Below are 16,585 nucleotides of genomic sequence, written 5' to 3'. Positions count from 1 at the left end.
CTCCATCTCACCTAGGATTTTCTCTCTCTCCAAGGGTTCTTTCACTCTCTCCCCTTCGCGCGCCCCCTCACACTCTTGCCCTCTCTGGATTTCTGTAAAGCTGCTTTCTAGCAATGTCTACTGTTAGAAGTGATTTATAGAAATAAAACTGATGTGAATTAATGTTTTATTATTATCATGAAATAGAATGTTATTGATATTCTACTGACTGTTGTAATCTCAGAGATGCATGATGCCAAATCTTGAGACATTTATAAAGCAATATAATAATATATATACCAATATCCAGTGTTATTCAAAATAAAATCTTATCGCTTGATGGCGTAGAACCTCGTACTCCAAACACAAATCTGCTACTAGACGCGCAGCATACACACATACAGTAGAGACAAATATTGATTATAAAATAACAAGGTGTCTACAAGGTGAATGAGGCAGAGCAGCGCACAGCTGTGGTGTTCAAAGGTCAGTCTGAGACCGGATCTTCCCAACAGCTGAGAAAAGAACAACAACAATAAAAAAAAGACAGACTAATGTGCTCATTCTAAAAATTATTGTTTTTATTGTAATAACTTCTACAGGGACTTCTACAGGAAGTCTACTGATTATTCAGACTAGTCGCTGCAGCCCCAAACATAAGTTATATGAAGTGTAACTATATACAGATAACGTTATTTAGTATTAATGTAATAAATCATTGTGTACTTTGTTTTTCTTTAAAAAAAAGTTAGTGTTAGGTTTTACACACCAGTATAATGTGTCAAGTCTGATACGTAACACTTAGTTTTCCAGATATACTTTCCTCATATGGGACGAGGCGTATGAATGAATGCTGACGTTCATTCATCCAGTAAATGAAAGGTTTGTTGCAAATGAACATGAAGATAAACTGCTGTCCATCAGAAATTGTAGGAGGCAGGTATACGTGTATATCTGCTTGGAGGGAAGGTAGGATGAAGGAGTTATAAATAATAATTACAGTGTTACTGTACATGTAAACTTTAGAGCTTTGTTTTTACCCACTGGCCCTTTAAATTATACTAATACTGTATAAAATGGGAAGAAATCATATACATGCTGAAGCTACAGCTATATAATTTACATTTGTCTCTGCACTCAGGATGGGACTGAGCAGACGTGCCTCATATCCATGGAGTGCATCTGCAGCAAATACACCACTCTGAAAAACAAAAGAAAAGAAATGTGCATATAAAACACTTTTCTCTGATGGGAAAAAGAACTGTGAAGTATAATGGAGGAGTTTTTAGTTCACCTCATGAGATCAGGATCCTCAGTAAGATCAGTTACAGAGTCCTGGTACTGGAGGTCCTGTAGTGACAAACACTGGTATTAATGATCACTCAATAATCTGTGCCAGTATGGGGGTTTTTAAAGATTTAGTTGCTTTGTTTGATGAGATGCTTTGAGAATTATTCCTCAGTCTTCAGCCAACATTTAAAGTAACTGCGTGTGTTTGAAAACCTCTTACCTTGCCATTTGTCTGCCCTGGTGTGCAAAGCCACTTCTCTAGAAGGATATTACGGATCTTAAGAAGGTCAACACCGTTAATGGGTGCGATCTCTTTAGCCACTGCGTGAATGTCTGGTCAGGCAAACAAAAGTGGCACAGAAAACATGTGATGAGTAAATGCTGTTGTTAAGAACTGTTTAAAGCAGCCTTTTGTTATGCACCCTAGGGCTAGGGGTCGACCGATAGTGGATTTTACTGATACAAGTAACCAAGTCGGGCAGAAGTTTTGTAAAACTGATACTGAATGAAAACACTCAAAGTAAAATATTCCTGAACTTTATTACAAAAATAAAGTACTGACTGAACCATGAAAATGTACTGCACATTTTAAAATGAAATATAATATATTAACTATTAATAAATGTTAATTTAATGTAGCACTCTGTTAGATTTCCAAGTATCTCAGGAATCTCATATTTATGTCTTCAGATCTCCATCAGCCCTATCAGCCTGTTCTACCATTACTTCTATTAACTTTTAGTTCTGTGCTGCTATGAGCTAGAAAGTGTGGTTTACCGCAGAGTTCAGGCCTGGAGAGTCCAAATGAACACACACACACACACACACACACACACACACAAACACTGACACACATGAATGTTCACAGAGACTTCTGGTTTATTTCATGCAAAACAAAAGTATTTATACACATTGATGAGAAGCAGTGTGTTTCTACTGGTCCAGGTGTCAGACAGATTTAAACAAAACACACAGCACATAGTCATAGTACAAAATATGTCCTGTGTCATGTTGACATGGAAATACATAATATAACCAAGGATAGCAGTTGATCAGCTTATTTAAGGAGGTTATTAAATGAATACAAGGTAATTAAACGAATACATTCATCATAGGTATTTGATAGCAGTTCATAATATAAGAGTACATGATAAGAGAATTTCCCTTCACACTCCAAATAACAAATAAAAATAGAGACATCCAAAATGAATTAAAAAACACTTCAAATAACAAGAATGAGTGTTTATTTCTCCTCTAGAGGTCACTCTCGTGCTGCATAATGACATCGGACAGTTCTCAGCCGCTCCTGCAAGGGACGCAGTCGAGCTGCGTGGTTCTCAATGAAATAGGAAACTTTTTTTTTGGCTTGAGCAATTATTCGATTCTTACATTACTTACGGAGGCTGCATTTGAACAGACAATAAGGAAAAGTAAAGCTTCAGTGCTCCGAGTTTGACAGCAAAAAATTCACATCTTGATCTACACCATGAAAAAAAATTCCGTACTTTCTCCAGACTTTCCAGAACCGTGCCTCGCTTGCTGACATTTAGGCACATCATGATTCTAAATGACCAGCAACATCAGTACATCAACCCTAACCTTTCATGAGTCCACACTTTCATGAGTATAACCATTAAAAAAAGAGGCTATTGTACATCCTAATAAATATTCACGTTGCAATCAAAATGGTGCGTGATTGCTTGAGTATTGGTGCTTAGGGTCTGCATGGTCAGATTTACTCTCACCAGGGGAGGTCTGTCCAGCAGGACTCTTCACGTGCTCCACCAATGAGCTGTGCTCGAACAGAGACACGATGAGACGGCCGGGCAGTCCCGTGAGCTTCAGCAGCTTGGGGCAGTCCAGCTGAAAAGTCATAAACACGTTCTCTGTGGCTGACCGCTGATACTGCAGCTTCGAGGTGAAGCTCTTTCCCCTCGTCTGTAGCTCCTCCTACACACACACACACACACACACACACACACACACACACACACACACACACACGAAACAAATCCATAAACAGGTGCATTCAATAGATCATAAAGTAAGTAGAGTCATTTATGCTGTATTAAATATATATACTATAGAAATATAAGATGATGCCTAATATTTTTGTAATAGTTGTTAGTCAACAAAAGAGCCTCTCTGTAAATGCAACAGGACTGCAAAAGAAAAAACAAAGCAGCAACCAGTTATATTAAAGCGCAGAATAAAACTAAGACAAACCTGTATTCATGGAAATGACATGACTTTAAGGCTTAACCAAGATAAGTGGAAAAACAGTTTGGTCAATAGCGATGGGAAGGAAAGACATCATTGTAAAATTTGTTTATAAACAAAACACTAAAGATTCATCTATAAAAGAATTAAAATAAAAACTCATACATATATAGATTTATTTTATAAAGCATCTTATTCCTGTGGTAACAAACCTGTAGCGTATCAGACTTCAGCAATTTGTGTGCGAGGTCCAAGCTGAATTTCAAACACATGGTTCTCAATGCACCTGTAAACAAAGCAGTGGGGCAAATTTCTATATTTATAATAAATAAATCTATTCATGATAGATTAATATAATCAGTGATTAGACAAGGTTTATAGAGGCCAATCGTAACAAAACCCAGTGGACCGGTTTGACTCTTGACCCCAGAGGTCTGTGCTCAATTTGAACCCAAACGGTCACTGGGAGGCACCATCACATTTTGTTTTGTGTGTGGATTTTATATCATGTGATGTTTCCCACAAACACAAATTCTTTACATCAAATTGTAGATCTCCTTATTTTGAACAACTGTGCCTCAAGAACCACTGCTGTCAATCACATTGCTGTCAACTCATACTTACATGCACACACATTATGCACACACATGAACTGGTGTGACTAACAGACCAGATCTTGTGCGATTTGTAAAAATAAATAAATAAAATTATTATATGGGCACAGTGACAGGGGCACCTTCATAAAGTTTTGCATAAGGTCCCCAGATGTTTAGGACAGTCACTGGATTTAGTTTTAGACATTAATTTATAAATATCTATTGAATAAAAATGAAGCCATGTTTTTCATAATTGTTGTACAGATAGGTGGCAAATTAAAGGAACACCCTTAAGAAAGGAGTTAGGGGTGAGGGCATTTTTCTGGCATGGTTTGCGTCCACTTATCCCCTTAAAGGAAATGGTCACTGCACATCAATATAAAGTGGTTTTGAGTGATAACCTTTTTTCCTATGATGAAGCATTTCTATCCTGTTACAAACAGACAATGCACCATCCATAGGGCACAAGGGGTCAATGAATGGTTAATGATGTGAAGGATATGTCATGGCCTGACCTGATCTCAACCCAGTTGAACATCTATGGGAGATTTTAGACCAATGTGTTATGTCTATGTGATGTCTTCATCATTATCAAGACAGCAAATGATGATCTTTTGGAACAATAGTGTACCATTCCAGCAGTACAATTCCAGAGACTTCTAGAATCAATGCCAAGGCACATTGAAGCTGTCCTGGGAACACATGGTGGCTGAACACTGTTTATTAAGACACTGTTAATTTTCCCTTTAATTTCTCACCCATCTGTATAATGTCACTGTCACATGGAAACCTAGTATCTCCAGATTTGATCATTTTTCCTTCTTTAAGTTCTTTATAAAACAATGCTATTGGTCACCCTTTACATTTAACTGTGGGTTTCACAAATATTTAACCAATGAAAAGTATTAAAAAGTGTTTGTGACTAAATCTCAATCTCTAAAACTTAGACATTGTCTCAAAGCTACTTTACAGAAATATCAACATGGTATACAGATATTAAAGGTGCGAATTTATCCCAACTGAGAAAGTTATTGAGTGGCGACGGTGGCAAGGAAAAACTCCCTAAGATGTTTTAAGAGGAAGAAACCTTGAGAGGAACCCGACTCAGAAGGGAACCCATCCTCATCTGGGTGAAAACAGTTAGTGTGAAAAGTTCATTATAGATTTATATGAAGTCTGTATGGCCTTAGGAGCAGCCGTAGTCCCAGCAGTCTGGAATTAAAGAAGATTTGAGCTCCATCCAGAGGCAGAAAGGATCTGGATCTCTAGTATCTCCATAAATTCGTGTGGGGCTCGGCGAAAGGAGAGAGGGAGAAAAAAGATAATTATGACTGCGAACTAGTAGAACAGAATCTAGTCAGGGTAGGCTTGAGTAAACAAATACGTTTTAAGCCTAGACTTAAACACTGAGACTGTGTCTGAGTCCCAAACACTAATAGGAAGACTGTTCCATAACTGTGGGGCTCTATAAGAGAAAGCTCTCCCCCCTGCTGTAGCCTTCACTATTCAAGGTACCGTCAAATAGCCTGCACCTTTTGATCTAAGTAGTCGTGGTGGATCGTATAAAACCAAAAGGTCTCTTAGATACTGTGGCGCGAGACCATTTAGTGCTGTATAGGTTAATAAAAGTATTTTATAATTTTATCCTAGTAATATTATCTACATGAGCATCAAATGATAGGCTGGAGTCAATAATCACTCCAAGGTCTTTAACTGCTGCACATGATGAAACAGGAAGACCATCCAGAGTAACCATGTGATCAGAAAGATTACTTCTAGCTACACGTGGGCCTAATAAAAGTATTACTGTTTTATCAGAATTAAGTATAAGGAAGTTAGTTAACATCCAACGTCTAATGTCCTTTACACAATCCTCAACTTTACTAAGCTTCTGTCTGTCCTCTGGCTTCGCTGAAACATACAGCTGTGTATCATCAGCATAACAGTAGAAGCTAATTCCATGTTTACGAATAATTTGACCTAGGGGTAGCATATATAAAGTAAAAAGCAGTGGGCCTAAAACAGAACCCTGCAGAACTCCAAAAGTAACCTCAGTACGCATGGAGAAATCACCATTTACATCTACGAACTGATACCGATCGGAGAGGACTGTTCCCATAATACCAACAACATTTTCTAATCTATCAAGTAGAATAGTGTGATCTATAGTATCGAAAGCTGCACTAAGTTCGAATAACACAAGCAGCGAGACACAACCCTGATCGTAGGTCAGTAGAAGGTAATTTACTATTTAACTAATGCTGTCTCTGTGCTATGATGAGGTCTAAATCCTGACTGATACATTTCATGAATGTTATTTCTATCTAAGTACGAGCATAACTGCTTTGCTACAACCTTTTCTAAAATCTTAGAGATGTAGGGGAGATTTGATATTGGTCTATAGCTGGACAATTGAGATGGGTCAAGATCAGGTTTTTTAATCAACTGTTTAATAACTGCTAATTTAAGTGATTTAGGTACATAGCCACTGCTTAGGGAAAAATTGGTTATATTTAGAAGTGGTTCAATTACTCCTGGACAAATCTGTTTAAACAAACATGTAGGTATGGGATCTAGTATGCAAGTTGATGAATTGGCTGAAGAGATTAATGTAGCTAGTTCAGTCTCTCTAAGCGGAGCAAAACACTCTAAACAGTGATCTGATATTGCTACATTGTCATGTAATGGGTTTGTTACCGTACTGTCCGGTTTTAATTTAATGGCCTGTATTTCACGTCTAATATTTTCAACCTTATCAATGAAAAATGTCTTGAAATCTTCACTGCTATGTAATGATTGAGTGTTTCCCTCTGTAGTGGTTTTATTCCTAGTTAATTTTGCTACTGTGTTGAAAAGGAATCTAGAATTGTTTTTGTTGTCTCCTATTAAGGTGGAGAAATAGATTTTTCTAGCATCGCCAAGAGATTTCCTATATTTCAGTAGGCTCTCCTTCCATGCTGTTTGAAATATCACCAGTTTGGTTTGACGCCATTTACATTCTAATTGTCGAGTGGTCTGTTTTAAGGTTCTAATTTTTTTTCTCTAATTATTTTCCTTTTGAGTGTAGCCACTCTATCTAGCGTGTAGCGGAGTGTTGACTCCAAGATTTCAGTCGCCTGATCAATTTCTATGTGATCTGACGGTGATCCAAATCTAATTGATGTTTCTGTGACTTTATTTATGAAGCTCGGTGCAGTAGCTGATGTGTAGGTACTTTTTACGCGGTAGCGAGACGAGGTGGAAATATTATGATCAATATGTATTATGAACGAGATAAGATAATGGTCTGAGACAACTTCAGACTGCGGAAAAATGATAATATTTTCTATACTTAGTCCGTATGTTAGTATGAGGTCAAGAGTGACAATTATTGGCACCCCTATGAATCCATGAGAAATACAGTATCTCACAAAAGTGAGTACACCCCTCACATTTTTGTAAATGTTTGATCATATCTTTTCATGTGACAACACTGAAAAAATGACACTTTGCTACAACATAAAGTAGTGAGTGTACACCTTGTGTAACAGTGTAAATTTGCTGTCCCCTCAAAATAACTCAACACACAGCCATTAATGCCTAAACTTCTGGCAACAAAAGTGAGTACACCACTAAGTGTAAATGTCCAAATTGAGCCCAAAGTGTCAATATTTTGTGTGGCCACCATTAAGTTCCACTGTGGTGGCTTAGTAGGTGGCTTTGTACTCAACCTATTTGCATTAAAGGAATTAGATATCATTTTATGTTATCAATATTTTCCCCTTCACATATTGAAGCCATTGATTTCTAATAATTTGACAATTATATGAGTGTACGATATTGACCCATAGAGTAGATACAAGTAAAAAGCAGATGCAGTTTGTCAACTTTGCTCATTTATTTATCATCAGTAACCACTTCATCCAGCTCAGGGTGGAGGAGGATCCAGAGTTTATCCAGGATTAATGGGCAAGAGGCAAGAATATATCTTACATCAGTCCATCACAGGAGACCACGGACACACACACACACACAGAATCACAGACTCATTCACACCCTGGGGCAAGATAGCATAGGAGATCCACCAACCAGTAGGTCTGTGTGGTGGGAGAAAACCTGGAGGAATCCTGCACAGACGCAGGGAGAAACTGCAGTTCCACATAAACAGTATCCTTAGCTCAGGATCGAATCAGGGAACATGGAGCTGTGAGGTAAACTGGTCTACATGAACCATACTCATACACAATATATGGTAAATCCACTTGGAGGAAGGAGTGGGGATGATTCATTCATTAATAATTATTAGGGCTGCAACTAACCATTAATTTCATAATTAATTAGTTGGCCGATTATTTTTTCGATTAATCGGATGGGGCGGGGCAGATGTTCAGTACCATTTCTTCTTATTTGAAATAAAATCCACAAACTGAGTTTTACTTCAGACTAAAACTTTACACAAGTGTTTGTCCAAAACAGAAAAGAACCCAATTCAAACACACACACACACACACACACACACCAGAATATATATTATTAATTAGGACTGTAGTTTAATTCAGTGCTTTTTGTGCAGCCATGAAAATAATGCATAAATACTATAAAATAAATAATATAAAATTTTGTGTTTTAATTAGACATTACAGATCTTACTCGCTATACACTCTGTATCAGCGCGTCTACACCGCGCGTGATCGCAACGCGGCCTCGTTACTAACACATCACTTCCGTTATAATAAACAACAGAATTTACACTGTAAGTGCGCAGATACAGCATATAATGACAATAAACTTACATTAAACTAAACCTTTTAAGCAGCGTGCACCAGTTTCCCCTGCCTCTTACACACTGTGGATATAAACATAACTTTGTGCTCCGCGGTGTTTAATATAAAATGCTCCCTGCATTTCTGATTTTCTTCCTCAGTCACGTGATGATTTCTCCTCCATCTGATGGAGACTGACATCATGGGAATAATAGGTAACGCTGACAGAGAGTAAACTCTCAGAGTCGGTGACTCTGAGTGTCTGCTAATGCTAGCGTACGTATGACATCATGCGTCATCGTGACTTATACTACCGGTTAGTAAAAAAATCACTAGTGATACATTTGAGATGATATTACCTTTCTAAAATCCACACAGTAGAATATACAGCCATCTAATCCATAATGAGATTCATTACAATAATTTTCATCATCGATTATTATCCATTTTATCGATTAGTTGTTGCTCTAGTGAAAATATATAAATATAAATGATTTGACTTTTTTTTGACCCAGTGTAAAATGTTAAAGAGCTATCTCTATATCTCTAGATATAACCATGCGGTATGTTAGATGGTGGTATGCTGTGTTCAATAGGACTATGTGATAATTAATTTTTATAATTAATAAAAATGTGTCGCACAGGTCTGTTAAATCTTTAACATATAACAGGTAGTGCAATAATGGAAAAAGGGTATAAATGTAAACATAACACACTATGACTGAGTATTCAGCAAATTAGCTTATACCAAATATGATCATAGCAGTTATAGTGATAGCAGCCAGGTAAAGTGTATATAAAGTGTATATAGTGACAGTAAATTAGATCCTATGTTTTTTAATAATACAGTACAGTATAATTCAGTTGTTCTATTAGTGCAATTTCAACCAAAATACAGTTGAGTGTAAAAGTTTGTACCCCCTTTTGGTTTCTTTTGGACGGAAGGGTGTTAAATGTCATAAACACTACAAAATTTGACTGTAAGTAGAAGTTAATTTTATTATCAGACTCAGATCCATGTTAATATTTTTAATACTGCTCATTAGTGTTAAATGACTTGAAAGAATCAACACATCGGATGGTCATGGCAGGACCTTGATTTTGTGTTCAGTAAACCAAATGTGTTGATTTTGATGTATGTTTTGGATCACTGTCCTGCTGGAAGATCCAACCACGGCACATTTTAATCTTTCTGGCAGAGGCAGTCAGGTTTTTATTTAATATCTGTTGATATTTGATATTTGGTCCATGATGATCCATATGAGTCCATGATGCCATGTATCCTAACAATATGTCCTGGTCCTCTGGCAGAAAAACAGTCCCAAAACATTAAAGATCCACCACCATAGTTAACTGTGTTCATGAGGTACTTTTCCATATGGTTAGGGTGAAGTCAGCTAACATGGGCCACTTTTTGGAAAATGATTTATAATACCATCAAATAAGCTATCATGTCTCATCATCTCGTCAAATCATGATCTCTAATGATTTTTTTATGAATTAGCATGGGTCTCTTCAATATAAATTTCTTTTAAAAATATGAAAAAGTATCATTGTTTTAAAATTATGAGGGTTAGAGTATCGGCAGGAACCCTCTTGAGCCACAACACAATGTTCAGGCAAATTGGGCCAGCTGTTCAGTTAAAATGGGCCAATATAAAAAGATAACAGGTAATTTAGACTGAAATCATTTTAATTTTAAAAGTAAATTGACACTATTGTGTTGAGTGTGCCATAGCAGCAACACCGTAAATATATTTCATTTAATAGAAAGCACATCTTCTCCACAGCTCTCGTGGTACAATGAGTTGCACTGACAGCAGCACACCCTAAACGTTCCCGCTGCATTGAATGCTGAAGGACTGTCGTGGTCTCTCCTTTCTCCCCAGCAGTAACCTCTACACAGGGTTTACCCACCTCCCCAACCACACGAGTAGAGTAAAACTGGTCTTGCAGGACAAATACATCACAATTCCACAGATGTGATGGAACATCTCTGATTGCAAGTTCCTCCAGCAGGTCTTCATACCATTGAAACCACTTTCCTAACGCACTACATTGCTGTATGGTTCAAGCTGCTTGGTTTGTTTCCTGCTCTCCAGGTCCTCCCTCAGTAGAGTAGAGGTTGATGGTAAACTAACTGGTTTCTCTTCCATTATTATTTGTAGTTCCTTAGTTAAATCTGTGACCATAGGCACTTCTACTGTTTGCTCTGCATGTTGTTTTAAGTTCCTTTCTCCCCTTTTTCCTTTAGGACCAGCCTGTGCTGGGGTTAACGAAAGTCTGGCTTTCCTCTCTCTACCGAACCCCCTATTTTCTCTTACGGTCCCCGCATAGGAACCCATAACAGATTGCTTACTCGGTTTAAGAGGTGGAAACGATTCAGGGTCATTGAAGGATTCAGCCAATGGGGTGAGTGACTTTTTTTGCATTTCTGTTAACATTGATTTCAGGGTCTGTGCTGAACTCGCTGTGAATTTCTTTCTATATCTTGTTTTGCTCCATGTTGCTGCTCTGTTGAAAGCCTGAATGTCCAATTCTCTTACTTCAGACAAAATGGTTGCTATTACTTCATTGTAGTGTTCTTTTAAGATCTCTATATTATTGTCCATCCACTGTGCTGTGATTTGATTGACCTTTTCCAGTGTTGACTGGTTTGGAGAAGGTTTAATGAAAGATTTTGTGACCTGTCTGAACACACTTGGTGGATAAGGATTAGCCGGTGTCCAGAATTTCTGAATTATGTAGAGCCTGTAACAATTTGAAATATTTTGTCAGTGTTAAATCTACAGCAGTTTTTGATTTGAGACACCTTGAATTTTGTTTTCACTTACATTTGCAGGTTCCCTTATTGGTCCAGAGTCAGCCAAGACTTCAAATCTGTTGTGCATAATGCATAATGTAGTGTAGTGTGTTGTGGATAAAAATGACATGAAATAAACATGAGGGAGACTTAGTATGAGTAATATGTAATTTCAAAATCATCGCGAGTGGTATTGGCAGGCAAACAGAATGGATAGGGAACATCTCCAACTGGAAATCTAAAAAAGGTCCATCGAGGAAAGGAATTCCGTATTATAAGCTGATGTTTTCCGACTTCACTAACAAATTTAAAGATCTAAACATCGATTGGGTGGAAGACTCGAGCAAAGAAATATATCTTTTAATTGTTGATCGAGTTTATAGGAACCCTGTGGCTTTCAGAAATTTGGAGGAAGACCAAAACAAAGAATGTCTCCAAAATTTACAGAATAAAATCCTATCTGAACACCTGAGAGATACAACTTGGTTAGTCGCTGTAAGAAGGCTCCCAGTAAGAGCGGTTGTAAAATGGAGCTTTTTTGTAAAAACCAGTAAATGCCCGATGCCTAACTGTAATGAAGAGGAAACACTCGAATATTTCCTGTTAGAGTGTTATCGCTCTAAAGAAACATGGGATGAATTAAAAATCGTTGGTCTTAATATAGAAATAAATATGAACTCAATTTTCTATGGCATTTTTAAAGAAAATTGTAGCAAGACTCAGCATGACTTCATTTGGTTCATAATATGTTTGACTAAATCTAAACTCTGGAAAACAAGAGCCAAAATGACTATAAATCAAACGTTTATATCCAGTGATGTTGTTCTCAAAGACATTCAAAAAGAACTAAGAAGACTAAAAAGCAGCACATCTTGGTTTAAAGACTCTTCAGTGTGGGACTCTATTTGCGTGTAATTGTACCTTGACTATGTAAGTATTTTTTTTTTTCTTTCTTTCTGAATATGACATTGTCATATAGGGTGGTAAGGGACTCGGCAAAGGAGGCGCTAAGCGTCACCGCAAGGTGCTTCGCGATAACATCCAGGGAATCACCAAGCCGGCTATTCGCCGTCTGGCTCGCCGTGGTGGTGTAAAGCATATTTCTGGTCTGATCTATGAAGAGACTCGCGGTGAAAGTGTTCCTGGAGAACGTGATCCGCGACGCCGTCACCTACACCGAGCATGCCAAGAGAAAGACCGTGACCACCATGGATGTGGTGTACGCCCTGAAACGCCAGGGACGCACCCTGTACGGCTTCGGCGGTTAAACGCTCCAACACCGAATGACGCGAACACCTCCACGCGCCTCCTTTGCCGAGTCCCTTACCACCCTTGCTTTTTTAAAAAAAATTATTTTATTGAATTTATACAAAATTTACAATCTTACAAAAAGTCATATTCAGAAAGAAAGAAAAAAAATACTTACATAGTCAAGGTACAATTACACGCAAATAGTGTTAGAAAATGGAAGGGGGGGGGGGTGGAAATCAGAGTGAAATTTCATTATCCTGAGTATCCAGTTACACAAGTGGAGAGGTGAGTTTAGATTTGGCTAAATAAATCATACAATCTAGAAACAAACAAGTGGGATATAATCAGTGGTTGATTTTAGACATAATCATTCCCGATAGTTCTAATAATTCTGCTGTTGGTTTGAGTTGACCACTGACAATCAAATTAAAAGAAGATGAAGCCAGCATTTAGTGGTTTGGGTTTTTTTGTTTGTTTGTTTGTTTGTTTGTTTGTTTGTTTGTTTTGTTGTGTTTGTTTGTTTGTTTGTTTTTTTTACAGTGGAGTGATAAGAAGAAATCCTCAGAGACTGCTACAGTGTCCTCCCAGGAATCCATGGCTAATCATAGGCTGAAGTGTTTCAGAGACATTCTGGACATTTTTTCTGTTTCTGAAAGCAGGACCTCGCACTCGCCGGGCAGTACTGGCCATTCTCTTCTACGGAAAGTAGCTAAGGTTTGTCCGAAAAGTCGCTAGATATGTCGCTAGATGCTTAAAAAAAAAAAAAAAAAAAGTTTCTAAAGGGGTCTGAGAAGTGGACCGAAGCTGTCCCTGTTAAAATGAATGAGTGAACAGCAGGAGGAGGAGGGGCTGCAGCGGGGAGTCATATTTTGAGTGAAAGGATTATATTCGTGTTCTTTTGAAAATAAACCATTTAAAGTGATTATTTTTTATTTATTGACTTTTTATCATTCAAGCACTTTGTAACCACTGTTACATAAAAAAAATTGGCTATTTTCAATGTTTTCCAGTACATAAATTTCCAAATGGCAAATTCAAGCACCTTTTACAAACCTTGTGGTAATAATTTTTCATAGATACATTTCCCAAACAAGCAAACTAAAAAAAACTTCTAGTACTTCTACTTAATAAACCTATAACATCAGTTAGCTAGTATTTTCAAGTGCTAAACCCAAACCTCACACATTTGATGTTTTTTTTTTCTTTTTGTTCTTTGAACACTTCTTCTTCTTCTTCTTCATCTTATTCTTCTTATTATTATTCTGCTTCTTCTTCTTCTTCTTCTTCTTCAATTCAATTCAATTCAATTTTATTTGTATAGCGCTTTTTACAATAGACATTGTCTCAAAGCAGCTTTACAGAAATATCAACATGGTATACAGATATTAAAGGTGCGAATTTATCCCAACTGAGCAAGCCACTGAGTGGCGACGGTGGCAAGGAAAAACTCCCTAAGATGTTTAAGAGGAAGAAACTTTGAGAGGAACCCGACTCAGAAGGGAACCCATCCTCATCTGGGTAACAACAGATATTGTGAAAAAAGTTCATGATGGATTTATATGAAGTCTGTATGGCGTTAAGAGCAGCCGTAGTCCCAGCATTCTGGAATTAAAGAAGATTTGAGCTCCATCCAGAGGCAGAGAGGATCTGGATCTCTAGTATCTCCATAAATTCGTGTGGGGCTCGGCGAAAGGAGAGAGGGAGAAAAAAGATAATTATGACTGCGAAGTAGTAGAACAGAATCTAGTCAGGGTAGGCTTGAGTAAACAAATACGTTTTAAGCTTAGACTTAAACACTGAGACTGTGTCTGAGTCCCGAACACTAATAGGAAGACTGTTCCATAACTGTGGCGCTCTATAAGAGAAAGCTCTTCCCCCTGTTGTAGCCTTCACTATTCAAGGTACCTTCTTCTTCTTGTTTCAGCTATATTTCTGCCACCTGTAAGTCAGAATGGCAAAATTCTTGACTGTAATATCACTCAGGTAAAAGAAATAAGTCAATGAATTAATAAATAACAGTAAACTGATTTTCTGCTATTTTCATGGAACTATTAATAGAGATTTTAGTGTATTTAATACAAATTATATCACACTGCTGTTGCACTCTGGAATCTGATAGGTCAGAAGGTCTGAAGGCTGAAATTCATATCTCAGGTTTATATTAATGTGCTCATTGTAATAAGTTATCCTTTCTATGATAGCAAATCATTCACAGAGACTTCTCTGGCAAACATTCCACATAATCAAAGTCTAATAAACAGATTTGTGCTATACTACTTTAATAAAAACTTTTAGTCGTTGATATGGTGAAGCTATCTATAAGGAGGTGTTTATTTAAGATTTATGGAAAGAGACTCGGGCCACAGATTTCTCCAGATTCTCTGAATTTTTTCATGATATGATGTGCTGTAGATGATGAGATATTCATAGCCTTCACAATTTTACATTGAGGAGCATTATTCTGAAATTGTTCCACAAATTGTAGATGTAGTTTTTCTCAGATTGGTGTACAGAGGCCCATCTTTACTTCTGAAAGACTCTTCCTCTCTAAGATACTCTTTTTATACCCAATCATGTTAATGACGTGTTGCCAGTTAATATAATTAGTAGCACAATGTTCCTCCAGCTGTTTCTTTTTAGTACTTACTGTTCCAGCCTTCTGTTTCCCCGTCCAAATTATTTTGAGACATGTTGCACCCATAAATTCAAAGTTACCTATTTTTTCCTTGCTTTTTTTGTCTTTTTACATTCGCGGAGAACGCGTTTAAATGACAACTCCGTCTAACATACACAAAGAGTCACTCTAAGAGTCACTTCACTTCATTCTTGTTGCAATATAATAATGTATGGTACATTACCTTAATCTTTGAAATTTCAACTAACATTAGAAATAAATTTCTATTCTCATCACTGCTCCTACACAGCAAATTGAGCAGAGTTAAATTTTTTGGTGTTTATGAATAGACTCAATCTAGCTCTACTTGGAATTGCTGTAACTCTGTATGTTGTCTAATCTGTTAGATTTCACACTGTACCATGAAACAGTTGGTGTCAAAATGGAGTGTTATAACTGTTTTCTAGAATTCAACTCTGATAGTGTCACCCCTTTGGTGGAACGCACCATTAGGAGTGACTGACCTAGATCAGACTGAGCGACTTTCCAGTATCGGCAGAAGATAGTCGGTGAGGATGCATCATCTTCAGTCCTGGATTTGTTCCCTCGTTTCCTTGATGTACCTGGATTGGTAAGAAAATCTTTAGCTTTGGAAGTAGTTTTGAAAAGGAAATTTTCTCTGTAGTTATTAAATGAGTTCACTGGTACAGTAGAGAAAGGAGTTGTTCAATGATCACCGTAACACCAACAGGCCGGTCCAAACTGAGAAATTCAACGTTCTAATCTTTTATATCCCAAATGTATGCATAAATAACACAGCAGATCTTAATTTTTAGTATTTGACCTTTCATCCATTTATGTCCGTTATGTTTAAACCTGTATAAACCTCGTTTATAGATCGACCAGGATTTCTCCATGATGTTTGGTGACGAAGTGTCTCAGAAGTTCCTGGCAAAGTGGTCAACATTCTTCAAGCCAAAAATCATTGCAGACTGCAAAACTCTTAAGAATATGGGCGAGCTGCTGTCAGGAACTGAACCTGAATCTGAGGACTACAATGGTCAGTATAAACTGTTTTGTATTTTAAAAA

At 37.4% G+C, this 16,585-nt stretch overlaps 1 protein-coding gene across 1 annotated transcript; it reads right to left on the bottom strand.

The window, feature by feature from the left end:
- Window positions 1–1,444: 1,444 nt before the first annotated feature.
- Window positions 1,445–3,195, bottom strand: LOC128629980 (kinetochore-associated protein 1-like). The gene is made up of 2 exons (XM_053678530.1): window positions 3,015–3,195; window positions 1,445–1,602 (listed from the first exon to the last, which is right to left on the bottom strand). The coding sequence occupies exons 1-2, from the start codon at window positions 3,142–3,144 to the stop codon at window positions 1,445–1,447; spliced, it is 288 nt and encodes a 95-aa protein (XP_053534505.1). The 5' UTR covers window positions 3,145–3,195.
- Between the last annotated feature and the right edge of the window lie 13,390 nt (window positions 3,196–16,585).

Source organism: Ictalurus punctatus, unplaced genomic scaffold, assembly GCF_001660625.3.
Source record: "Ictalurus punctatus breed USDA103 unplaced genomic scaffold, Coco_2.0 Super-Scaffold_100046, whole genome shotgun sequence".
NCBI lineage: Eukaryota > Metazoa > Chordata > Actinopteri > Siluriformes > Ictaluridae > Ictalurus > Ictalurus punctatus.
The sequence above is the reverse complement of the archived record's forward strand: the minus strand, read 5'-3'. Positions and strand labels throughout refer to the sequence as shown.

Bases quoted from the DNA above. Each gene is read 5' to 3' on its own strand.
- LOC128629980 (XM_053678530.1), bottom strand. From the start codon at position 3,144: ATGACTTTTCAGCTGGACTGCCCCAAGCTGCTGAAGCTCACGGGACTG. The intron at 1,603-3,014 runs GTGAGAGTAAAT...TTGCCTGACCAG, and splicing joins TGCTGGACAGACCTCCCCTG to ACATTCACGCAGTGGCTAAA.